We start from the raw sequence: 27,786 nt of genomic DNA on the forward strand, positions 1-27,786 counted from the left end.
CAACAACAGTTTGACAAAGTGTTCCAGAGCCAATGTAGTTCTATCCTTTACACACAAAGTGGCGAACCTCAGCCCATCCTTGCTTGTAAACGACTGAGCCTTTCAAGGATGCCCCCGTCATACTCAATCATGCTACTATAAACATGTTTTAGCTGTGGAATGTTCCAATGTCCCATTATGCAACTTTCCCTTTCTTTGTTCCAACATGTTTGAAACGTGTTGCTGGCATCAAATAAGGTTTTGCAAATTATCCCAAACCATTTAATCTAGGTTTCTACACAAAAATAAACACACTATTGTTTTTGCTCCAATTTTTTTAATGAGCTGAAGTAAAAGATCTAAGACGTTTTCTGTGCACAAAAAACAACTAATTTCTATCAGATTTTCAGAACAAATTCACTCAAATCTGTTAGTAGCAGCATGGCCATTGCTCAGGTGTGCCTTGGGCAAGTCACAATGAAAGGCCATTCTAAATTGTGGCATTTTACATTTTACCAAATTAAAACAGTTTCTATCTCAAAATAAACCTGAATAGTGTCGAATTGATATAGCTAATCTACTTGGCTCACTTTTATGCAATCGGCAGCATACAGGAGGGGACACGTGTTGTAGTATTCCTATTTTGTGACACCGCTGAATAATTTGTACTTCCACTTACTGGGTATAAGTAAAAATGACATTATATTAATATTATCCAAACACTCCTTTTAATCTGAAGGTCAGAGGCCCATATCAGAAGTCTTAAACCCATAAATTAATCTTGATTGAGGGCACCACATTTTTTTTTCCAACGCTCAGAGTTGATTGATTTGGTCAATTTATCCATGCACTTTGGATTGTAATTACATTCACAAACAAATTCACATCAATATAGATTGTTGGGCTTGGGGCGGTCTTGGTAGATCAATCACCCAGCTTCTCCAGTCTGCATGTCAAAGGTCCTTACTGAACCCCAAATTGCTCCTGATGGCTATTCCAATGGTGTGTGTGTTTTTCTAAATAGGCGAGCACAGAAATATTGTGGGGCACTGGATAGAAGCGCTCTATTGCTCCCGATGAGCAGGTATGAACCATGCATGGAAATGTATCAATGTGCATCAATGTATGAATGTACTATATGTGTGAATAGTAGAATGTGACATGTCTTGTAAAGCACTCTGAGTAGTCTGTAGCCTATATTTAACCACACCATATACCTACAACTTGTAAGTTATGTCATGACAAAAGTTGCTTTAAGTGCTACAGTATTGTAAACAGGTGGAAATGACATTAAGGCAAATCATGTCTCATGCTGCAAACAGCAGGTCTTAGTCACATCCTGTTACAGGTATGTCTACACTTATCTGTTGTTTCATCATCTCATTTGCATCAGTGTGGTTCACACATTTGGTTTCTCTGGAAATAATATTCAAATTATCACCAGGAAATAACATTCACATCAGCACATCAGTGCCCTCACAGAATGTGTGACAGCTCAACTATTATTCTTCTGAAGAAGAGTTTGACTCTTATGACATGCTGGACAATGTAATAGCTCATGCAATAGCTTGAAAGGCGTTTCTTCCTAAAGAGTCGTATCATCTAAACTAAACATTATTTTTTGTAGTTGTGGTGGTTTGGTTGTTTGTTTAAAAAAAAAATTGAAGCCATGTGAACCCATACATAACTGAATTGGCAAACCCTGTGTTAGACGGGAGGGGTTGAGCTCAGGTAAAGACAACTTAAAGAGAATGGTCAATACTGAGTGGTAAGGCCTGTCTCCCTGTCTGCTTTCGAGTTTATCTGAAATCTCCAACCACAAGCTGAACTGAAGGGTAGTATTTCTCCATCAAGGTTCTGTTTGTTACCTTCTAGTTTTAGGGAAGTTAGTGGTGACTTTCTCACAACTGATACTAAAACTCAACTGGTGCTGATAATTTGGATGGTCTTTTTAAGTCAGTTCCACTTATTGCTGAATGCAAGCAATATCTCATATTTTTAACTTAACTGTCCTCACTCGAAGGAGTGGCACTGCAAGGAAAACAGCATATGTCCTTCCCTTGAATAAAGATGGCAACAAAACTGATATAAATAATTATCGTCTCGTTTCTAAATTGTGTTGCTTGGCTAAGATTTTACAATCTTTAGTAAATAATTAGGTCAGGTCCTATCTCTCTTTATTTTCCTTACTCACCCTCTATCAGTCTGGCTTTTTGCCAAAACACAGCATCATTTATTCAACATCCCTGGTTTTAAATTACATTGCACTTGCCCTAGATAGCACAATGTCTTGTGCTGCAATGTTTATAGACTTTTTCAAAAGCATTCAACACTGTTGACCATTTGTTACTTTTCAGAAAACTCTCCTGTACTGGCATTGATTCTGTCAGTTATCAATGGTTTGAAAACTACCCCACTAATACATAACAGTGTGTAAGAATGTGATGTTTACTCTGATATTTTAACTATAAGTAAAGGTGTTCCTCAAATTTCATCTTTACACAGATGACACAGTATTATATTGTAACAAACTTCTGTACAATCAGCCATTAAATTTCTCTATTTTTCTCCAATTTTCATTTGATTTACCCCAACTCAAACTGCACAACCAGAAAATAGTACTAAATTCAACCAAAACCAAATGGATGCTTTTCACCAAATCTATTCTATGAATCTCTTCACACTCATTGCAAATGGTACTTGCATAGAGAGTGTGCCTCAGTATAAATATCTTGGTATCTGGCTAGCTGATAACCTCAGCTTCAAACATCACACTTGGTTTTCTGTACAGTAATAAGAATTGCTTCCCTATTCACCATAGAAAAAGAATTGTAGAATCAACATTTTATCTGTTCTTGACTATGGGGATGTTAAATATGGAAAAACTGATAGAATAGAAAAGAATAGAATAGAATACATTTCAGTATCAGAGGTGAAGATGATAGTTTGATTATTGTGACTGACATGTTTAGGGAAAGATAACTTATAAATCATCCCCTGGCTAGACATTCTAACTAAGCTAATGGACTCCAAATCTACACAAACTGTTAACCTAGCAGTCTCTCTAATCACCTGCGACCTGCCGAGTGCTACAAACCTGGTGTCAAACCTGCTTTAAACAACTGTGTATTACTAAATAAACAAAATGGCGCTTGCTCCAATTGGATGAAGGCCTGGTTCTCCGTTTCTTGCTGCGTGATACCAGTATCCTAAGGTTACCCTCTATGTCTGAAACTCTTGCCCTGGGTAAACACCTCTGTCCCCTTGTAAGACAGGCTGAAGTGTACAACAGAACACAAAACAGGTTTTAAAATGTGGTTGAGGAGAGTTCCAGTTCCAGAAGATGACAGCCTAACTTCAGAGCTCCCAACGATTTTGTCAAAGTAACCCCCAAAAAATCATATTTCTTAGAAATTGGTGGACACTATTTAAATATGGAGAAAGGGGTTACCACCAGAAGAAGGACAACGATGAACACAATCGAAAATACTCCTGAAATGAGACAAGACAGCCTTAGTGGTTCTCTGGATCTGTACGCACATGGCGACGATGGACCCGGAGCCTGCTCGCAAAGTATTTTAAAAGCACTTCAGGAGTTCAGAAGAGACACTTCTCTCTCTCTGACATTAAACACAAACTGACAAATGACAGATTGGACGAGGCAGAGGGGAGAATCGATGAAACAGTGAACGTGATTCAAGCAGCATCAATGCTAATAAATAAGCTTATACAGCACCAAGCTAACCTTGAAGCTAAGCTGATAGACTAAGAGGGTTGTGCGCATAGGGATAACTTAAGGATTCATGGAATACCCGAAGGTAAAGACGGCAGCGATATGGTTGGTTTTCGTGGATAAACTGTTGAAAAACACACTCGACGTTCCTGCTGACAGAGAGCTCGGAACTGATCGAGCTCATTGTGCCCTGTCACAGAGGCACAATGACCCACAAGCAAAACCACGGTCTATCATAGTCAAGTTTGGAAGCTACTGGATAAAAGAAGAGATTCTCTGGAGTGCATGGCAGAAAAAACAAATCTTCAAAAATCTTCTTAAAAAAAAAAAACACTCGCTTCTATGTGGGCCATGATTTTCCTCTCAAGGTGCTAAAGAAATGCAGCGAATACACCGAAGCCAAAAAAGTGCTGAGAGAAAAACAAATCAAGTGTCAGACACCGTATCCTATGAGGGACATGGTTGATCAAGGGTTTCCAGTTGAGGTGGTGTGATCCTCCACCGCTCCGGACCAAGAGATCCAGCTCCTTTCTGCTTGGCAGGTGGCGCGGAAGTGGCGTGACAAGGGCGTAGATCAGGTGCCTGGTGTGGCATGAGACTACACAAAATCTAAGAGAGACCACCGTTCTCAATATAAAGAAGTAGAATTCAGAAGGCGATCGCCCTGGGCAGAAGACTGAGAGTTCAAAATTGTCTGGCTAATGTAGATACATTTTGCTTGGTTTGAATCATATATTTAATCCTGCTTCTCATCCAAAAGACTGTGAGCTTGTTTAACATATAGGTATGTTTCATTCCTATTCCAAATTTTCTTCATAGTGAAAGAAGTTGGGGCTCACTAATTAGTGAGTTATCCATGGTTTATTTTGTTTGGACTTTGGTTTGGACACTGGCTAACATGCACACACTTAAAGGAATAGTTCACTCTAGAACGAAATTCAGTCATTATCGACTCACCCTCATGCTGATGAGAAGTCCGGTGTAGTTTCTTATTCCTCAAAGTGCAGCTGGAGACCCGCGGGGGTACCCTCCTGTAGCAAAAATCCATATAATGGGCGTAAATGGCGTCCGAGATGAAAAGGTCCATAAAACTACACAAAAACTTTGTAATATTCCTCCATACTGCTCGTCCGCTACAATCCGAGTGTCCTGAAGTGGTGACATCCAGAGTTTACTCGAAACAACGTCATTTAGTAAATTTTTCTAGCCTAAACAGTCACTATATTATATTCGCCTGGAGGCACGCTCCCGCGTGCATGCGAGTCGCAATAGATACACACTGGTATTTACATCCTGCTGTGAGCGACCAAGCAACACACAAACATAAGAGGGACCTGCCTGCACTACTGATTTGAAACTTTGACACTCACAGCAGGAAGTAAATACCGGTGTGTATCTATCGTGAGACTCGTTGATCCTGTCTGGCGCGGCTTCCATAGTGCAATCAGCTGTGAGGGAGACTTGTGTGAACGCGGAGCGTGCCTCCAGGCAGATGTAGCATAGTGACTGTTTCGGCTAGAAAAATGTACTAAATGACGTTGTTTTGAGTAAACTCTGGATGTCGCCACTTCAGGACACTTGGATTGCAGCGGACAAGCAGTATGGAGAAATATTACAAAGTTTTTGTGTAGTTTTATGGACCTTTTCGTCTCGGACGCCATTTACGTCCGTTATATGGATTTTTGCTACAGGAGGGTACCCCCGCGGGTCTCCAGCTGCACTTTGAGGAATAAGAAACTACACCGGACTTCTCATCAGCATGTGGGTCAGTCGATAATGACTGAAGTTCATTCTAGATTGAACTATTCCTTTAAGGGCCCCACAACTGACCTAATGTGGGACACTCCCTTATGGGGATGAACCGAGCCTCTCCATTGGAACCAATTTTTCTAATTATTCTCCATTAAGCTTTGTTAAACACTGTTCTTTGTTTGGTGTTGTTTTATAATTGTTCTCTGGGAGAGAGATTACCACTGTGCAGTTTTTATGTTACCAGGAATGTTTGGGAGACATCTTGTTTTGGAAAATTTTACAAGACTATGAACAAGCAAGTCCTCAAAGTTATCTCTTACAATGTAAAGGGGATTCTAAACCCGGCAAAGAGAAACAAAATTATATCCAAAATTAAAAAAGAAAATGCACAAATCCTACTTTTGCAAGGGACACACCTCACCCCATCAGAGCATGAAAAACTAACTCTCTTGCCAAATTACGAGATCAAACCACCTATGAAGATCATTTCTGACTGATATCAAAGTTGCTTTAAAATTGAGTTTATATTGCTCTTTAATGTCTGCTGAAACTCTCATGCCCAGATAAGTTAAACCTGCGGTGACCACCTGAAAGGGAAATTGGCAGCTGCAACCCAATCCCCAGAGTCACCCAATGGCAAGGTTTCTGATTTGTTATAGTTAATTTTATAACCTGAAATAAGGCCAAATTGGTTGATGTGTGATAGTAAAATAGAGAGAGAGTGTTCTGGGTTAGTAATAAACCATAATACATCATCAGCATAGAGTGAGATTCTATGTTCAATGTCTCCTAATTTGTGTGGCTCGAGCGCAAATGCAAATAACAAAGGGGAGAGGAGACAGCCCTGACGTGTACCTCTACTCAAAGGGAAAACATTCGACACCGAACCATTTACCGAGGCCCCCCGCAGCCGGAGACCTGTACAGAACTTGAACCCACCCAACAAAACCGGGACCTAAACCAAGCCTGTTCAGAATATCAAATAGATACTCCACCCAATCAAACGCCTTTTCAGCATCCAATGAAACAGCAAGAACTTTGTTTTTTTGTTTTTTGTTAAAATTGTATAACATTTAAAAGCTGTTGGACATTGGAGTTGGAGCATCTACCCTTGACAAATCCCATCTGGTCTGACCAAAATGGGCAAAACCTCCTCCAACCTCCAAGCCAGAAGCTTGGATAAAATTTTACAATCAACCCCAAGTAGCTTACTTGGGGTTGATTGTAAAATTTTGGGCCTGTAGGATGTACAAATATCAGGAGGCTTATCTTTCTTTATAATCAGAGAGATATGGGGGAGAGTTAAAGTTGGTGGAAGCATGCCCCCTTCACATGATTCCATAAACAGGTTAGTTAAAGGGCCCACCATGAACTTGGCCATCTTTTTATGAAATTCAGGCCCGAACCCATCAGGGCCTGGAGCCTTCCCACTCTGTAGGGATTTAATGGTCTCTCTAGGACTTCCTGGGCTGTGATTGACCTACACAGATCTTCTCTGTTTTCTGCAGACAAAGTAGGGAGATCAATTCTGTCAAAAAAGCTTTTTCTTAGAATTGATGTATTTTGACACTCATATGAGTATAATTCTTGATAAAACTCTTTCATTATTTTACTAATAATTTTGGTTTCAAAATGTTGTTCACTCTTCTCATCTCTAAGCGAGGGTATTGAATGGGACCCTGCCTTGCCCTGAGCCAGTCGAGCAAGTAGCTGGCTGGGTTTGTTACCGGATTCGAAATAGGAGGAGGGTTAAAAAAATAAAATAAAATATTATATAAAAATAAAATATTTGTGATTCTGCTTTTTGAGTTAGTAATTGATCCAAAGCAGACCTGGCTGCTTCTAACCTCTTCAACACAGAGATGGAGAAAGATGCCTTAAAATCTCTTTCTAAAGTAACAATATCTCGTTCAAGCTCTAACTGCTTTGCCAATGTACTCTTTCTTTTTGCAGCTGTGTAAGAAATTATGGACCCCCTGAGAAAGGCCTTGCCTGTTTCCCGTAAGGTAGAAGCAGAAACCTCTGGTGAATCATTTGTGGAGATAAAAAGTTCCCATTGATTTACTAAATATGTCAAAAATGCAGGATCACTAAGAAGAGATCGGTTTAAGCGCCAATGTCTAGATAAAGGGTTATAGTAAGGTAGCAGGAGTTCTATAGATACTGATGAATGATCTGACAGAATACAGGTGTTGATGGAGCAGTCTCCGGCCCTGTCGAGGACTGATCTTGAAACAAAAGTATAAACAATTCTCGAAAAAGAGTGATGGTGACGTGAAAAAAATGTAAAATCCTTCTCTCGCGGATTAGTGATTCTCCATATGTAAAATAGGCCAAGGTCTGAGCAAAGGTCCAGTGTCGCCTTTGCCATTTTTGAGAGAGGTTGGGTCTTGGACTGTAGTCTATTTCAGGAGCCAGACTGCAGTTAAAATCCCCTCTAAGCAACACATAAGGCGGGTAGGCTGAGGAAATATTAGCCAGTAACTTAGGATAAAATGAGCTGTCAAAACTATTGGGCGCATAAACACTTGCTATTAGAATTTGTTCTCCATATAAGAACTCAGTGATTATAACAAATCTTCCTTCTGTATCATAGATAACTTTATCAAGTGTAAAAGCAAGATGTTTGTGGATAAGTATTGCTACCCCTCTACTTTTTGAGTTGAAAGAAGAATAATAAATTTGGCTTACCCAATCACGCTTTAATTTTAAATGTTCAGAGTCTGTAAGGTCTCCTGTAACAGTGCCACTTGTAACTTATCTTTTTAGAGCATGGAAAGTATTTTGCATCTCTTAACGGCATGGTTAATTCCTTTGACATTCAGTGTTATGACTCTTGTGTTACTCATTAAATGGCTGTTTGATCAGATAACTAATAAAGAATGATCCAGATAAAGAGATAGATGACCCATTATAACTAATAGAGTGCAATACAGTATTATTTGGCCCCTGAACGAGGTGAACTTTGCTGGTATGAACATTCCCATCTTCTACTGATGGGAAAACAACTAGAACTTTCTTCATATTCAGAAAGCAAGGTAAGCATGAAGATAACATGATAAGATAAGCTACCCACTGGATAGTACTGTAGGAGCACGTGCTGCTAAAAGGAGTTTCCACTTCTGGGGCAAGAAAAACAAAAAAAACAACCCACAACATGACGGTATTACCTGTCTGTTATCATTCTGGCCACCTGTCAGCATAAAGGCTCTACTGCTATTATCAACCACAGGATATGCCCGTCATTAATTGTTAGCATATTAGAGTGAGCATAAAAAGGGGTGACTATATCACACTACAGATCTTGACAAAGAGCATCTATTCATGTTTCAAACTTGTGTTCGCCAATCACTGGCATATATTTTGGGACTGTTCAGTGATAAAACCCTTTTTGGTAGAGTTTCTGAAAAACATACTAAACACTGACCTGCCCTTGGAATTTACTGTATTATTCCTAGGAAATGTTGACCTTCTGACAAGGTGCACTGATAAATATATGTATGGTATTTTGGTATCAGCCTGCAGCTATAACCAGGCGCTGGTTACTTCCTGAACTGCCCACAATGCAAGAATGGATGTATATGGTGAATAACATTTATGTCATGGAACAGAAACTTTCTCCCTTCGACTTCAGAAAGAAGTGTTCATTACATTTTGGACTAAGTGGATTAAATATGTAAAAACTTTACAGCCAGATTTTGTGGAGGTATGAAAGACCCTGTTATGCTGCTTGTATCTAACAAACGGTATTTGTTTTACAGTAGCTCCCCATAAGTCTCATAAGAAGAGTATAAACTGACTTTGTATGCATATTTGACTGCAGTCCAGCTGCAGTCCACGAGCATCTGTCATTGCCTTAAAGTACCCAAATGTTGTCCACTGAACCCTTGATTATAAGCATGCTGTGTGTATGTGTTCTTATACTTAGATGGAAGACTACACTGTAACAGTAGCAACTGGGACATCAGAGTATTCAGGCACCAACAACTACATTTTTGTGACCCTGGTGGGGGAGAAAGGAGAGAGTGAACGCACCCTTCTGGACAACCCTGGACTGGACTTCTGTAGAGGAGCAGTAAGTGTGTGTGTAATGGTGATTTAAACTGGGGTTCAAACTACATAATCTGACACACACAGATTTCATCCTAATGTTTACCAGTGAAGCATCTGCTATTTGTTCAGTTGTATATCCAATCTGAAGACGTATGTTATCATGAAATGCAAAGCCTTTTTGCACTGGATCTGATTTGGTCATTCTAGCATTATTTGACACCCTAATGTCAGGGCCACACCAAAGGGTGGTTCAATCAGGATTTTTTGAGGCAAAATGTAAAGGAAAATGAATAATTATATTTATTTTACATCGATTTAAAGAAAAAGGTTTAAAACCAAATAAAAGTTATTTCTAAACTGTAAAAAGAGATTAAAGAAAAATTAAATAGGAAACTGGGAAAAATCTGCATCTCGTTCTAAGTTGTCTCAGTCTTGGTCCTGAGGTCCTTGTGCCCTGAAGCCACTGCTGGTGTCTAGTCACTTAAATCTCTGACAGAAGTTTGGTAAAATATACAATGATGCAAAGCATCTGTAACTCCAAACGCAAACTGGAGCCAATCTCAGCTGGCATTGGGCGAGTGGTGGGGTACACACTAGAGTCGCCAGTTCATCACAGGGCTGACATTTAGAGACAAACAACCATTCACACTTACATTTGCAAATATGTGAGTATGTAAACCAAGGGGGCACTAAAAATCCATATTGATATTGACAGGAGGAGAGCTAGTGAGCTGTTAGCAGCCAGTGAGTAGCAGGGTCCTGCGGTGTGCGTAGCTGTGGCATTTTAACAGCACATAGAGAAACTATCTTGTGTGTTTATCTGATCGGCTCTTCTGATCGGGCTTTATAGAGACACTGATCAAACTTTCTACAACATATATGTCGGCTGATAACAATTGGTGTCTGATCAATCGGGGCACCCTTACAGCCACCTTGCGATCACCTTGTACGTTGACAAGTTTGGCAGAAAATCCTCTAACAAGAAATACATTTTTCTCAGTGATAGACACCTTCAATAAATTGTCAATCAGACAATTTCAAGACCAATTCAGGACCAGAATCCTTGTTTATTAACCGTCCCTTCCAAAAAATATAAGAAGTAGCAAACTCTGAAGGTGAATCTCTCAATTTACAGGTCACTCTGCCAACCCTCATCTTTGGTCATGAGCAATTTCTTGCCTTCTTAATGTGTTTGAGACCATCAGTTTTGTTGTGCAGAGCTAGGGTTGGTACACAGTTCAATAAAGTGAATAGCGCTATTCGACTACTGCTCTAATCCATATTATGGCAAGAACCACTCAGCTAAGTAAAGAGAAACGACAGTCCATCATTACTTTAAGACATGAAGGTCAGTCAATCTGAAAAATTTCACAAACTTTGAATGTATCCTCAAGTGCAGTCGCAAAAACCATCAAACACATGATGAAACTGGCTCTCATGAGGACCGCCCTAGGAAAGGAAGACCAAGACTTACCTCTGCTGCAGAGGATAAGTTCATTAGAGTTACCAAACTCAGAGACTGTCGAGGATTTGAATTTCTGACAAGAGAAACATGAGCGGGACTCTCCTTTTTCCAGGCTACAAAGAAGATGGATTTTTGTAGCCTGGATTGTGGGTGGTGCTGATGATGAATTAGTGTTTGGCTGAGATTAAGCTCAGTCTGCAGATGAACTTCATGATGTCTAATGATGGTGGACAACCTTTATTTATGATATCATCTTTGGTGCAGTTTTCTGAATAAACCAGTATATTTTTATGGGCCAGTCAGGCCTCCGAAGAAGGGTAGTAATGACTATAGGGTTTATAGTGGGCGTAGGAAGATGCAAGGACATTTCTGGAGGTGAACCACTCTCAAAATTGGATGGAGGGTGTTTCACCGGTGTAGAGCTGGATGACTTTGGGCTGAGTAGAAAAAGGAAAGGAAGTCGTGCCACAGTTTCAGCTACACATGTAATACAATGTGACCTGTAATTAATAATAAGTCTATAATATAGAAAGAGAAATTAACCACTACAGTACATTAGAGGGTGAGGAGGTAGTTCAAAATGTACAAGGAGATATGGTGGAGTTCTCGTCGGGGAAGGAGGATCGAAAGGTGAGTGAAACTAGGGTGATGCCGAGAAATTTACTGGGCCCTGCTGTTTTCTATGGGGAAAGACTGAGCAGATTGGAGGGTGCAGAGACTGTACAATAAAAGTAATGATGATGGTGTGACAGGAGGAAGTTGTCAATCAGATGAATTGTGTATGGACATTTGTGGTTGTTGAATTGGGATGTTTTTTTCCCTTTCTTTTTCTCCATCCCTCCATCTCCATCTCGATCAGGTAGATCAGTACAAGGTTACTAGCCCTTCACCATTAGGCTCCCTGCTACTGGTCAGACTGGAGAAAGAGAGGTACTGGGTGGAAGATAACTGGTTCTGTCGCTATGTGACAGTGGAACATCCAGGTGAAGACAAAGTGCTGACTTTCCCTTGTTACCGCTGGCTGATCGGAGACACCAAGGTGGAGATAAGAGAGGGAACAGGTAGGAAAGATTCCATTCAGAATTTACCCCTAATGGTAAGCTGTAAAGATACTGCCATGTCACCAAGGCAGCCAACTCAGCAGCTGCATAAATGGAAAAGTTTGCATTTAAAATTTCTTGTGATAGCCATGCCTCAAGCATTGGGTTCTTCTTTTGTACTCGCACAATGCCAGTAGCATTCGATTCCTGGTGTGTGGACTGATCAGTCTTTTGGCTGTTATAATCGTGTGGGACACTAAAGTGAGACTCAGGAACTTCTGAGCTTCATCATCACTGCCCATCAACATGCGATCTCTGGAAACCACATTTGTGCAGATGTAAATGCAGAAGAATGCATTGTGATCTGAAAGTCAGTTTTGAAATGGATTAGTTCACACAGCAGTTGAAAGAAAGCTACAGTTTCAATGTCACAGATATGAATAGAAAAGTGACATTACATTAGAATTACAAAACCTTATTTTGTGGGCAGGGGCCCTTCACCTCTACTCATCTCTGTGGGCTCCCTTCTCAAACCTTGGGCCAGCAGGCATCAGCCCATGTAGGTCTTACCTGTTACTAAAGGTCCACTTTCCTATCTCTCTCCTCTACCTACATCTGTAGCGGAGACACTGAGGAACGACACCGCACCTCAGCTGCTGGCACACAGGAAGACAGAGCTGCAGGAGAGACAGAAGACTTACAGGTCCAACACACATAACAACACACAGACGCGTGGTTGTGTTCAAGATTCCTATTAGTACTATTCCCCTTTCACACTGAAAAAAGACACATTAACACCCACTATATGTCTTTTGTCTTATATTTGAATGGGTACAATCGACATACAATCTAATTTTCTCCCCTTTACAGGTGTGATGCTATGCTATCTGTTGAAGTTAGGCTGCTGACTTGTTAATACTTCTCCATCCATCTCTGTTTAAGCAATGTTCAAACATTGCTCAGTTGCCTATTTCTACCACGACGCGCGCAGTTCTTGGCAAAAATAGAATACTGCACGTATAAAAATAGTCATACCGATACCAGCGTTTCACTACAGTTTTATTGTTTTTAATGTCTGTACTGTATGTGTAGAATATGTCACAGACATGAATAGAATACACCAAACAGGTGAGGGGCAGTTTATTTCTCTCACTTTAACTTTTCTTTCACTTTCTCTCCCTCCCTCCCTCTCTTTCCCCCTCAAGCTTTCTCGCTCATTCAAAGGGGATACAGGGAAATCACGTCATCATATTTATTGATAATAAGGCAAACTCCATGTAAATGGTATGGCAGGCAGGAGCTGTGCTGCAGTAGCAGCTGCCATGCAGGATATGTGAACACAAACACGGTTGAAACTCGTTGAAAAAATCTACATATACAGGGAAGAGTGACTAATTTAAAAGCCTTCACTCCTGGAAGTGAAATCCTCTGGATTATGACTTTGGGCAGTAGTGTAACAGGTGTTGGGGTTACCAAACTGGTCTAGGCAGATTGCCGATTTGACCATTGAGTCAAGGTTTCTGCCTGTTAGGCATTTTTTTCTTGCCACTGTTGCCAAGCTCAGCTCATGGAGGAAACATTGGGTCTCTGTAAATAAATTAATTAAAGGGTATAGTCTAGACCTGCTCAATTTGGAAATTGTCATGAGATGACTTTTGTTGTGAATTGGTGCTATACAAATAGATTGACTAACTAACTAGACTGACTGACTGATAGATAGATTGATTGATCAATTGATTGACCAATTTATTTATTGATTGATTGATCAATTTATTGATTGATTGATTGATTGATTGATTGATTGTGCTCTTTGGTACCACAAAGCCGACCACAAAAAGTATTTCTCAAAAACATTTCATACAAGGCTCAATCGTGGTCAATCCTGTGTTGGTAGTCAGACACCCGGTAGTCAGCAGTGTCCTCAGGGCTTTTCTCCCCCTCTTCTGTCAGCCAACACACTTTAAACTTCAGCCATATGAACAACTTATGTAACGCAAGTAACAACATAATTGTTTTGACTAGGAACAGTACTGTGTTACAGATAAATGTAATGTGACTACAGAAATCCCCAACACTGGTTGTAACTGAGAAACTGGCCTCGCTTATCCTCATAAGACTGTGATGGTTATTGCAACTTCGGCATTATCGGCTGCTTTCCCTTCGTCACACCTCTCCACTTGCTAATTGGAACAGCTCCAGTCTCCTTGGCATAGTAGCCTCTTTGAAATGAACTGAATTGAATCGAGAGGCAGCTACATCAGAGCCAAAGTTCTGCATTTTTAAGTAAATAAACTGGAACCCTAACCCCCCCTTTTGCCGATCTGAACTGTGTCTCAAAAATCATATACTGTACGACTGTGACTTTTGTAAGCCTTTTACCCTTAATTTGTATCATACTGTGTGTTAATGTCTTTCAGATGGGTAACGTGGGCTCCAGGGATTCCCAAATGTATTGATGCTAAAACAGAAGCAGATTTACCCCAAGACGTCCGCTTTGACAATGAGAAGAGGAGCGACTTCGAACATTCCTTACACTATGCGTAGGTGGTGCACACACACACATGCACACACATACACCAATAGCAAATAGTCAATTGAAAATTGCTTCTTGATAACCAACACAAGTTTTAATGCTAAATTGAATGGGTGAACTTGTGGAGGCTGGTTTTTTGTTCCGCACATGAAAGTTTAGTTCCTACAATGTACTGTATTATACCTGTATCCCAACAACATTATGATGAACATCAAGTACGTATGCATCCTTCCCTCTCATTAGCTTGCTGGAATTGTCTCTGAAGAAACTGGCCATCAGGTTCGGGAAGTCCTGGAATGACCTGGATGATTTTAAACGGATCTTCTGGAAGCTACGAAGTCCCATAGCTGGTGGGTAAATACACATGTATGTGATATTGCTTAGTTGGTGTTGTTACTGGGACATCATAATTAATGTTGTTCCAAGACCATCAATGAAACTGACACAGTTTTGCAGCTTAGCGACTGGTGGAAAAAGAACGGAAAAATACGCAATGAGAAATGTTCCTTTTAAACACCTTTAAATGTTTTGAAAGGTTCTAGTGTAACTTCTTCCTAAACCTAACCAGACAACGACAGAAAAATGAAAATAAATGCAAAATAATATGTGAACTTAGTATAAAAATAATAAGTCAACAGTATGACAATATGTTCCAAGCAGGGTACAAACTCCAGTCTCCCAAGTGAGAGTCCTACACTGTGATTCAATTTTAATGTGAATCATATAAAATCATATTCATATTAATTTATTGAGTTATTGTAGACTAAATTCTTAATAATTGCAATTTTAACATATGTTTGTATTTTATTATGACACAATAAATGCATACGTAAAAAGAATTATTAAGTAAAATTCAGCTATTGTACATCCTCTATAGAGGAAGGCCTGTTTTGTTGAATGCCAGTATAGAGCAAAGTAGTTCTTCTATCTATAAACAATATATCTGCTTTTTTGTGAAGGGTATTTATGTGATTATATCACCTTTCAAACGATTGTGGTGGCATATGTTTTTGAATGTAGAGAAACTTGATCATCCCAGTGAGTTAATTAGATACAAATTTTGATCTAATCCTTTGAAAGTAACCTGCTCAAGGTTAGCTGTAGCATGAGATACCATGGTATTCTGGTTTGCTTAAAGTGAAGGCCTCAGTACGATTCAAAGGAAGGGTTTATCGGGAGTCACTTGGTATCTGACAATTTGTGTAACTTTATGAAAAGAAGATTTGACAAGTATGACCTCTTTATGTAGTGACTAGTTAGGGTTGTGGAAGTGTGAAATTTGGCAGGGTTTGCACTTCTCTCTCAAGCTCCCTTTTCATTCTTCACATAGCTGTTTGCGTCACTTTTTGCATGAACGACCAGGTGCAATACTTCAAATGTAAATGCCTTCAAGGAAAAGGACTGTCCAAAGAGCACACTGATATCCCCTTGAGCCTTTAGACAGCCTATTTTTTTTAGAATATCAAGGCCTTAATATACAAGGCTAAAAAGCCTATGTTACATCCAAACTTTGCTGGCTAAAGTAATCTTTCTTGATAGCTGTTGCCAGAATGGATAAAAAACAGTTTCCCAAAGCATATGGGAACAAGATTGTTCGAGAGCCATCTCTGCAACCAATAAAGAACTGAGGTTCTGATCTACTTCTGGACAAGCTTTTGTCAAAAGCCTCTGTTACACAATGTGCTCTCCCAAAGAGGGTCTCTATCGTGGCATTTTTACAAGCTGCAATATAAGTCATATACCCCCATATACACAGGACTAAAAAGCCCCTAACACCCACTACCGTCTGGCTGTTGTCTTGAATGTCAGTGGGAACAAGGGGCATTCACTCCCACGTGACTGCAGTAGTAACAGGTGTTTATCACCTCTGTCTTTGTTTAAGCAGCTCGAACAGACATCATTCAGTCGGTACTGAGTTTAAAAGAAAGACTGACGTAAAAGATGTTGAAAAAATAACCACTGTTAACGTCGTGAGTGACTAGCTTGTCACTAACTGAGCCCTGTCAGCTGCCTGATCAGTACTGCACATGTGCAACTCTCAACAGAGAGGTGAAAGAAGCGACTGCAAGTACAAATTTTTTACAACTATTTTCATTTTCTGCTACTTCCATTCCAGTACATTTTGGAGCAAAATATTGTACTTTTAGTCCACTACGTTTATTTGATAAGTATTTACTAGTTACTTTGCAGTGCACATGATGCATCAGAACCATCACACAAGTAGCACTTTTTAAATGTATTTATTTTACAGGCAAGTTGCCTTTTAAAAAAAGACACTATACCATTTCCTATATTTGCAAAAACCCATAGTATACAGTATATATAGTATGTATAACTCTACTTTTGATGCAGAAGCCCCCAGAGTCAATTAGTGACCCAGTATGCGTGTGTTTGTATCAGAGTACTGTATGGAGCATTGGAGGGAAGACTGGTTCTTTGGCTACCAGTGTATGAATGGCTCTAACCCGAGGATGATCCAGAGGTGCAAGAAGCTGCCAGAGAAATTTCCTGTCACCCCAAACATGGTGCAGAGCTCCATGGCTCCAAGGACCAACCTGGACAAAGAACTCAAGGTGGATGAATGCTCTACATCTGTCTGTACAATTTAGGTTTTAATATGACAAATTTACTGCTCCAAATTTTTCAATTTTCTGCCTCTCTCCTGTCCAGGCAGGGAATATCTACTTGTTAGACTATGCCATCATGGATGGCATTCCTGCTAACACCATAAAGGGAAAACTTCAGTACATTGCTGCTCCACTCTGTCTCCTTTACCAACACCCAGATGAAGGACTCATACCCATTGCTATACAGGTAAATCATTTACACCCATCATGCCCATAGGCCTGTACTGAAATACTGAATGAAGTCAACATGTCACAGATGCATCCTGACAATACTGAAAACATGAGAATATTGAATGAAACTACAGGGTTATAAGGTTACAAGGGAAATGTATTGTCATATTTGAGAACACATGGGTTTAAAAAACAGAACTATGTGTGAGTCCTTCTATTTTAGAAAATGGAGTGTTGATGATGAATTGAGGAGTCTCACGGCCAAAGGAATGAAGCTGCTCTGTAGTCTGGTGGTATTGAAGCAGATACTTCTGTATCTGTTGTGAGATGGCAGCAGGGTGAACAGACTGTGGCTGGGGTGGGTGTTTTGGTATCCTTTTAGTATCTTTGGGCTCTGTGCAAACATCTCACTTCACCAATGTTGCTGATGCTCTGTAGATGGTACCAGTGATGTTTTGGTGGTTTTAATCACCCACTGTAGAGCTTTCCTGTCCTGGGCCGCGATGAACCATGCCAGTTTGTGATGTTTCCAGTAACGATGCTTCCTAATGCTCCTCTGTAAAAGTTGACCAGAATTTGGCTCCAGAATTTAGCCTTCCATTTCTGTGCTTTAATGAATGTAATTATGAAAGAATATATAAAAACCTGAGAATATTGAATAAAAACCACTGACTGTAAATCTGAGAAATATTTATGAAAATCTGAGAATACTGAACTTAAAGCGGAGAACATGTTCTGAAATTCTCAGAACACAGACTTATTTTTAGAAGAATCATGTATATAAATCTGAGAATATTTTATAAACATTTTATTTTAAAAAAATGAAAAAACAAAGTAAACTTGTGAAATGCAAGCTATAAAGCCATGAGGACAGGGGAACAAGAACAGGAATGCAGGAGACACGAGATAAAAAACAGACAAACTTACAAAAGAACGAGGGGAAGATGACACACTTAAATACACAAGGGCTAAAGAACAAATAAAACATAGGTGAACACAGAAAAAGGGCGGGAAAAGGACAAAGACAGGAAGTGGAACGTCACAGGACACATAAGGATGAATTCAACAAAATTCTACAAATTAAAGAGGAAGCATCTGAACTGAAAACCAAAACCATGACATGAATATGAAATATAGAAAATGTAATAATGGAATGTAAACATGAGCAATATTTTAACTACTGAAGGTAAACCTGGGAACATTTTATTAAAATCATACAATATTGAATCTAACTTTTTGAATTGTGAATACAAAATGTGTGAATACAAAAAGTACAACATTTTATAAACATCTTAAAATACTGAATGTGTTTTTCATAGAAAGTATAACGTGAGAATATTGAATGTTAATGTAGGAACATTTTATATAAATCTGAGAGAACTGAATGCCATTTTTATTAGTATTTCTAAAAATGTGAGAATACTGAAGGGAAATGAGATAATTTTTAAAAAAAATTGGAGAGTACTGAATGTAAAGCTGTACTGGTGACTTATAGCTGAACTTCATTTGGTCTGGGAGGTTCTGAAGTTTAAGTTTCCTTTATGTAGTGGAACAGGACTGACCTTTATCATTTCCCCTACTCGTCCTCAGCTGGAGCAGACTCCATGCCTGGACACACCCATATTCCTGCCCAGAGACCCACCCCTGGCCTGGCTATTGGCGAAGATGTGGGTGCGTCACTCTGAGTTCCAGGTGTTCCAGGTGCTGTCTCACCTGCTCAGGACTCACCTGGTCGTAGAAGTGTTTTGTGTAGCTACTCTGAGACAGCTGCCAGCTGTGCACCCTATATATAAGGTAAACATCTACACAAGTCATATTATTTAGAATTATAGCTTTTTAGTTAGAAGATTTTATCGAAGTCTGTATTCAGTTCTGTGGAGAGTAGGGAATTATTGTAAGTTTACAGGGAATGGTCAATATGAAAGTATACAACACATTCTCACTCCAAGCTTTTCAAACGTGGCAGCTTGGTCAGGGGCCTTAAGCTTAAAATGATGCTCTGAGTGTACGTGTCAGCAAGATCTGTTGTTTTCACCCCTCCCATTCATTGTCTATGTAGGAAGCCGTGCAATCCATTCTGGTGGCAACGTGGTGCTCTTCAAGAGACAGCGTTGTGTTGCTCGCTCCTCATTTGCATAAAGTTGAATTCTGGCTACTTTTTGCAAATTTGGGGGCATCCGGCTGGACATGAGACCTCTGACAAAAACTAACAAGTTAAAACGATGCATGCATGGCTTATTTCTTGCCTAAAAGGTCTTCAGAAACATTTTGTTGAGCTATTTTTGTAATATAAAAGAAAGTTCTCCAACGAGCTGCCATGTTGATTAAGTGGGAAATCCAGGAGCACAGCTCATGAGTGGCGTTCGTCCAATCAGGTGCAGCCACTGAGTGTTTGCATTGTTGTTGAAGGGTGAAGTCTGTTTTGGTCACAGGCGGTCTCGCGTGAAATGACGCCCTTGTGGACACTGTACCTTGATTCTGACTCAGCTTTGCATGTGAGGGACTCTGCGGTCAAGTTCGCAATAATAAATATGCAACATTCAGTTAGACTTTCAAAACAAAGTTTGTTGAAAACAGTTTGCATATTATGACATATTACGACATTTGGACTGTTACTGATGTTAGGTTTAGGCACAAAAATACTTGGCTGAGTTAAAGAAAAGATGATACTTTGGGTTAGAATAATCAAGTAACTTACTTGATTTACGCAAGTCAACTTACTTACTTAATAATAAATCAATCTTAACACTTGGTCACACATTGGACATGAACTACAGTCTTGAGGGGGAAAGTCGGTTGATGATCCATCTAACTACCCTATCCATCCCCCAACTACTGCAGTAGAGAGGCACTTCAGGAAGTAACACTAGAGGGGTAAATTGGCATTTAAATGCTTAGGTCATTAGCATTTAAAGAAACAGGCACTCAATATTGATGCTATTGACTGGTTATTTCCAGTGTCTTACACTTTATTGTTTTTATTGTTGTAGATAACACAATTATGTACCCTTGTACCTTGAACAGCTGTCTTTGTCTTTCTGCTGCAGCTCCTGGCTCCTCATCTGCGCTACACCCTAGAGATCAACTGTAGGGGACGCACTCAGCTCATCTCTGCCAATGGCATCTTCAAACGGGTGTGTCACTCAGAAACAGTACATTTGATTGGGATTTTCAAATGTTTGAACTTATTTGATGTAGGCTTGATATATTTTGCCAGACTATTATGGCTGGGCAAAATATTGATATTAAATCATTATCTTGATATGAAATTATATGTTGTCTTTTTAGATAGATTTTAGATATATACTAGTTATATCACGAAATGCACCACTTTCTCACTCCCAACTCGTAAAATACGGCAGCTTAGTCAGTGGCCCTCAGCTTCAAACTGTGACGCTCTACCTACCCTTCTAGCATCAGTTTTGCATGTGAAGGCCTGGCGTTTAAGTAAGCAATAACATGTAATACGGAATGTTCAGTTAGACTTCAACAATTCATATATTATGAAACATTATGACTTTTGGACTGGTATAACGTTGATCATGGTTTGGTTAGGTTTAGGCACCAAAACTACTTGGTTAGTTTTAGGAAAAGATCATACTTTGGGTTTAAATATCTATGTTCAGTCTTGTAACTAACATCACGTAATGTTTGTGACGTACATCACTCATGTAATGTAAGTTACGTCATTAACAATGTTAACTTATGTGACATAACTTAAAAACAAATCACTCTTGATTCTTGCTCACAAACCGGACACAGACAGTGGTCTTTGAACGTGTCATACAGTGGACATTTCTTTCCAACCTCCCAACCACTCCCCAACCCAGACTTTGTCTTTATGCTACTGCACTGCAGGCGCGTTACAAGAAGTAATGTTATAGGGGTAACTATGGTGTCAAAATTAGAAGTGTAGGCGCACTGACCAGGCTGCTTTAATTGAAGTATTGGGAGTGGGAACTGGCTGTGATATGGCATTAGTGTTGTCTTTTCCCGGTTCATTACAGTAAAGTGATGTAATGATTGATGACTGTTCTACTTATTCTAATACTTGCCTTTACCCACTTAGTCATTATATCCACACTACTGATGATTATTTATCAAAAGAGATTTCATAATATCTCAATATATATCGTTTATCACAAAATTTCGTAAAATAATATTATTCGGCCACATTATTGTGTGATTGTTATTCGTTTTTGATGTCCTGTATAAAAGAAATGAAAAACAAACTCTGTTAAATAATTTATCAATGAATGATTGATGGTGCTCATGAATGATGGTCATGTTTGTGTAGGTTGTGTCCACTGGTGGTGATGGCCTGTTGATTCTGGCTCAAAGGGAGTACAAGGTGCTGACTTACCGCTCCCTCCAGCCCCACAATGACTTCACTGACAGAGGAGTTTCCCAGCTCCCAAAGTATTTCTACAGAGAACACAGCTTAATGCTGTGGGAGGCCATTTACGGGTACATAAAACACATCATGCACATACTAACAGCTGACTTGACACTACTGCTGGGTCTGGTCTATTCTGAAAAAGACCAATCTGATGGATCTGAGAGATTTTAACAGTGAAGCATCTTTATCTTTAGCACTGTGATGCAGTTAAGATTGAAATGCGGCCAAGCATGTGGAAAGGAGAAAAAACGTTCATGCTGATGGCCTTATCATGCTGCATAGTTTTATGAAATTGTATCCACTTTCTCATTTAAATATGTTCAGTATCTGGTATGACCACCATCTGCTTCATGCAGTGCAACACATCTCCTTCACAAAGAGTTGGTCAGATTGTTGATAGTATCTGTGGAATGCTGGTTTACTCCTCTTTGGTGGCTGTGTGAAGTTGCTGGATATTGGCAGGAAGTGGAACATACGGTTGTACACGTTGATCCAGAGCATTCCAAACATGCTCAAGTACGCAGGCCATGCAAGAACTGGGATGTTTTCAACTTCCAGGAATGTGTGCAGATGTTTGCAACATGGGTCTGTGCATTTCCATGCTGCAAAATGAGGTGATGGTTGTGGATGAATGTGTGACAGTGGTGCTCAGGATCTCAACTCAGTATCGACAATGAGCAAACAGATGAGCTTCCCTGAGATGCTTTCTGACAGTTTGTGCTGAAATGTTTTCTTTTTCAAACCAGCTGTTGCATCAGATGTTTAGGTTGCTGGTCTCAGACGATATTGTAGATGAAGCTGGATGTGGAGGTCCTGGGCTGATGTGGTTACACATGGTCTTGTGAGGTCTTGTTTTTATGGCGGTAAAATAAAAATTCAATTAATGGACAACAGTCTGGTGGACATTCCTGCAGTTGGCATGCCAACTGTACTTGCTCAGTTGGCATGTCTACCTGTGCCACACCCACCCAGGGGCACCTGTACAATAATAATGCTGTTTAATGAGCATCTTGGTTTGCGACACCTGTCAGGTGGATGGATTATCTTGGCAAAGGAGAGGAGCTCACTAACACTGATTTTAACTAATTTATGCTCAAAATTCGAGAGAAATAAGCCTTTTGTGTGCACACAAAAAGTCTTAGGTATTTTCAACTGTTGAAGTAAAAGAGAAGCACAGTGAAAAACTGCTTTGTTTGGTAGTGTTGTTTCACAATAGGAGGCAATCTCCCTCGCTCTTGTCCAGCAGATTAACAGAACCACAAAAATCTCAGTTTAACTGAAACATTATTATTTCCTAACTGTATAACTGAACATGTGACAAAATCTGCTGGGTCAAAAATATACATACAACAAATTGAATGACCAATTTTGATGATTACAGAAAGTTGTGTGAATCACATCTTCTTTGTAGCATGGCCTCTGGCCTGATTTTGAGCTGAGAGGCTGCCGTGCAAGAAAGAAGCCCTTGATCCAGACGAGGCACCTTAAAGCTGGACTGAAGTTTGCTGCTGATCACATGGACAAAGAAAAAACCTTCTGGTGGAAAACTCTGTGGTCACATGTATCAAAAATTGAGTTGTTTGGCCACAATGAGCAGCAATATGTTTAGAGGAGAGAAGGTGAGGCCTTTAACCCCAAGAACACCAAACCTACTGTCCAGCATGGTGCTGGTAGTATTATGCTGTGGGGCTGTTTGGCTGCCAGTGGATCTGCTGCTCTAAAGAAAGTAAATGGAATAATGAAGAAGGAGGATTATCGCCAAACATCAGAAGTGGTAAAGGAATGGATCAATCAGGCTCGAAATGCGGTTTTGGAATGACCTTCCAAAAGTCCAGTCTTGAACCCCATCGAGAACATGTGGACTGTGCTGAAGAAACAAGTCCATGCCAGAAAGCCAACAAATGTAGTCCTCTGTCAAGAGGAGTGGTTAAAAATTCGGCCAGAGGTCTGTTAATTTTTGACCCAGCAGATTCGGCAATATTTTGAGAAGACCTTTAATAAATTCATGACTGAAGCAAACTTCATGATGTTTTTTGTGACACAGTTCCACTCATTACATCACAGAAAAATGACAGCTGTAGAAATCACTGGAACGGAAAACTGCCATGGAATACATGTTCTTTACAAGTGGATATAAACTTTTGACCACAACTGTATACATTTCTAAAAATTTTAAATCAAAGTGGCCAATTGCTAAAACTACTTAGTTGTATGGCATGTTTTCAGTTAAGATTGTCATCATTTTGCCAGCAGAGCTGAACAGCTCTACACATGCAACTAGTTACACGACATAGGCTGTATATGTAACGAGTTGCACGCGTACTGTCCTCTCATGGACAAGGGCTGAGGGGCTGCATGTGGCCTGCACACTCAGAACAAGTAATTAGGCTAAAAAGTTACACTGCGATAACAGACACAGGAGGAGGAATTGCAAGTTCTGAGCTCACAAATTATTAATCTATATTAGGCCTGATTTGAAACGTGATGTGTCCAAACTTTTATGCACAGTCAGTTGGGAGTATCTGTATCTAACAGTCTGTTGACAGGAGTTTCTGCTCTGACATTTTCAGTTACAACATGGTAGGAAATTATAACAAGAGTTACACTGCACAGCAGCAGCTTTGAATGACCAATCAGCCTGCATGATGTTCCTGATATCACCAAGTAATTAAGAGCCCAGGATCAATGTCAAAGTTGTTCGCCCAGGAGTGCTGTTATAACCAACCAATCAGGGGTTAGGGTTAGGCATTTGAGACAGTGAAGTTAGGGTTAGAGGAAACCACAGGGAAGGTTGTAAATTAGAAAAAAGAAAAAAGGAAACAAGAAAAAATGTCCTGATTGGTTGGTTATAACAGCGCTCCTGGGCGAACAACTTTGACATTGATCCTGGGCTCTTAATTACTTGGTGATATCAGATTGTGCATGCTGCAGTCACACTATTAGCACCTCCAGCCCCTGCCAGGCGTTGCACCAGGTCCTTGGAAGATCTTATCAGGCATTAAATATTTTATTAAAATATTTATATTTTATTAAATATTACACATTTTGTCTTGACAAGATTTTCTAATTCCTTTTGGACTCTGTGTTGCTGCTTCTTCATGCACCAGGACCTCAACAGAAAGGAAATGAGGCACAGATAGAGAGCTGTGCATCCAGTGATTATTACCAAAATGTTACAGTGACCTCATTATAACTATTCCTTTGATCACTAATAAGAAATACCTCTTCTTTATATTGTATTCCAAATAAGGATTACATTTATAGTATCCTTTTATTATATAGGGCATATTTTTGGTAAATACTTAATCTGACGACATATTAGACCTTTGTATCTTTTCAATTATAATTTAGGCATGGAATCTATGCCACAGATAGCAAATGTTTTTCAAAGAAATAAGTTTAAATCAAAATGTAATTTTCTGAGTAAAAAAGAAATTCCTTTCTTTCCTGCACAACCAATAAATTTAAAATAGGTTAGGCTGTCAAAATTGTCCATATTTCTCACTTATATTCTATAGAGTTCTAGTTCAATCTTCTATTTCATTGTGTTGGCAGAGACATTATTTCTTACGTGATTTTAACTCTCAAAATGCATCAAATGCATTGATTTACAGTATAGTCTTCAAAAATGTTCTCGCAGTATTTTCTAAAATCCTGGCTTTGGCCCAGATACTGTGTGTGTTTGAGTAAAGCATGGAGGAAGCAACCAACATAGCCAACCAATCAGAGGCAGAGCAGGGCAGGTCTTGTGAGAACTCAACGGTCTGCCCATTAGTGATTGTCCTGTCAGCAACAATGTCTTATTCTATTCAGCGTGACCATCATAAGTTTCAGAAATTTGAGGTGTTTAAATCCTGCACATGAGTTTACTTAATGTTATTGATTTAAGGGAATGAAAGGAGGGAATGTAATTAGAGGATACCACTGAGGGTCAAATGCATTTGTGCCTCTTACTATGAGTCATATTTCTAACTCTACCTCTTCCTTCAGTTTTGTCTCAGGTATGGTGAACCTGTACTACCAGTCTGACCATGATATGCAGGAGGACCTGGAGCTTCAAGCCTGGTTCAGAGACATATCACAAGAGGGCTTCACAGAGCTCCCCAGCTTTGGTCTGTTAATTAAAAAAAAAAAATTCTCATATCTAAACATCCAGGTTAAAAGATTTTTGGTTTGTTTGTTTTTAACAAAGATTGTAAGCATTTATATGACAGGCAAAAATTCAGACAACTTCTTATGTAAGAAAAGTAAACATTGAATCATGGCTCTGTTACCAGATACTGAATAACTGTTAGAAAACGTGATGTCTAAATATGTATATACAATGTACAGTATACAGTATGCCATCTTATTAGTGTTATTTGTTGCATAAAGCATGCTTTTGTTACACTTAAAATTATTTATAATAATTTTCAACAACATTAAAATCAAACAGCAGCTACACTGAAATATGTTTCTGAAAACATTTGAGGCCAGATATAATAGGCCATGCATTAACAGAATCTTGAAGTACATCATGAAGTAAATGATGGACTCATATGTTTGGTCTGAGATGCTGGTGCCTATATGCTCTATATCTATCTGATATCTAGTGGCAGTGACTGTCATATATAGAAAGTCAAAGGTCCTGCCTGAGGAAAAGGTCAGCTTTTGGAATTCAAAGGAAAATCAGACTTATGAGATTATGAGCAATAAGAAGTGATGGAATGCAACTAAGTGCATTTACTCATGTACTTTACTTGACTATTTCCATTTTATGTTACTTTTTACTTCCACTCCACTACATTTTAGAGGCAAATATTGTACTTGTACACTCCATTTGTTTGATAACTTCAGTTACTGGTTCCTTGTAGATTACATGCTGCATCAGAGTATAATGTAGCACATTTTAAAATGTATTTTGTTTGTACTAACATTAAAAAGACACCGAATCCAATAATCAGAAAAGGGCTGTCATGATATAGGATTTTCACTGGATGATTATTGTGGCCAAAACAATTCACGATAACATTATTATTGCAATACATATAGAAATTTTGAAGAAAGAGAACATGCTCTCAGTCAGATTCATCTTAACTTTGTTTATTGTGTGTTTTGTCTATTTTTTGTCAAATTAATAAAAATCATTATAGGAGTGCAGGTGGAGAAAGAGTCTATGTAACCATAAATGTCTGTCATTTCGAAATGATTTTTTTCACAGTAGTAGTGAATCAATGAATAGCAGCCACACACCAGATCCAAGCTAGCTAACAGTTCTCTGTTACTGCAGCCTTTCTGTTGTATGGTGGTTGGCAACCAGTGGCAAGGTGCACTACTGCCACCTACTATAACAAAGCAAGAACAGAAAGAAACAGAAACATTTTAAGAGGTGCTGATATTGATATTGATGATATTATCATATGCCAATTATTAACACAATATCAATATTTATTTATTTTTAAAATATCACGGTTATTGTCAATAGCGGTTATCAGCAACACCCCTATGCTGAATATTGAGTCAGATCATCAGTGAACCCATAGTCTACAATATATATTTACATGTAAATATGTATATAATTTTTATTTTACTTAATAATTCAGTAGATTACAGAAAATTACTTTAAATACTTATTTGATAATTTGCAGTGTAAATTATGAGATCCCTTGTGCATAGGGTGGTGTCTTCCTTATCTATACTGCATTTCTTTGTCTAAGTCTCTACTCTGTTTAATGACAATAAAGTTAAAGCTAAGCTAATCCATTCCAATACTTGATGGTGGATGTAATGTATGTTCAGGTCTGCCCAGTAAGCTCAACACCAGAGAGGAACTCTCCACCCTGCTGTCAGTGGCCATCTTCTCCAGTACATCCCAGCATGCTGCGACTAACAATGGACAGGTGCTGGACACTCAGACACTTACACACCATGATGTTTATGTTTTTTGTCAACAATGCTGTTAGCTCTGAGATGCCCTGGTGAAGTGTTGCCAGTCGCCAAAGTTAGACATCCTACTCAGAGGGACTTTAATGCATCCTCTCTCTGTTGATCTTTT

General features: G+C 39.3%; 1 protein-coding gene across 2 annotated transcripts in view; it reads left to right on the plus strand.

Annotated features, from left to right (window-relative positions):
- Positions 1-27,786, plus strand: part of alox12 (arachidonate 12-lipoxygenase) — a 46,701-nt gene that overhangs the window by 13,083 nt on the left and 5,832 nt on the right. For both annotated transcript variants that reach the window (XM_084344660.1, XM_084344659.1), the window contains exons 2-13: positions 9,393-9,539; positions 11,842-12,043; positions 12,644-12,725; positions 14,440-14,562; positions 14,799-14,905; positions 16,956-17,128; positions 17,226-17,369; positions 18,944-19,147; positions 20,401-20,487; positions 21,651-21,820; positions 25,743-25,864; positions 27,531-27,631. In XM_084344660.1, the coding sequence (XP_084200786.1) occupies positions 9,393-9,539; positions 11,842-12,043; positions 12,644-12,725; positions 14,440-14,562; positions 14,799-14,905; positions 16,956-17,128; positions 17,226-17,369; positions 18,944-19,147; positions 20,401-20,487; positions 21,651-21,820; positions 25,743-25,864; positions 27,531-27,631 (1,662 nt within the window). The remainder of the gene's footprint in view (positions 1-9,392; positions 9,540-11,841; positions 12,044-12,643; positions 12,726-14,439; positions 14,563-14,798; positions 14,906-16,955; positions 17,129-17,225; positions 17,370-18,943; positions 19,148-20,400; positions 20,488-21,650; positions 21,821-25,742; positions 25,865-27,530; positions 27,632-27,786) is intronic.

The sequence above is a fragment of the Pagrus pagrus genome (genome assembly GCF_965226575.1).
Source record: "Pagrus pagrus genome assembly, chromosome: 22".
NCBI lineage: Eukaryota > Metazoa > Chordata > Actinopteri > Spariformes > Sparidae > Pagrus > Pagrus pagrus.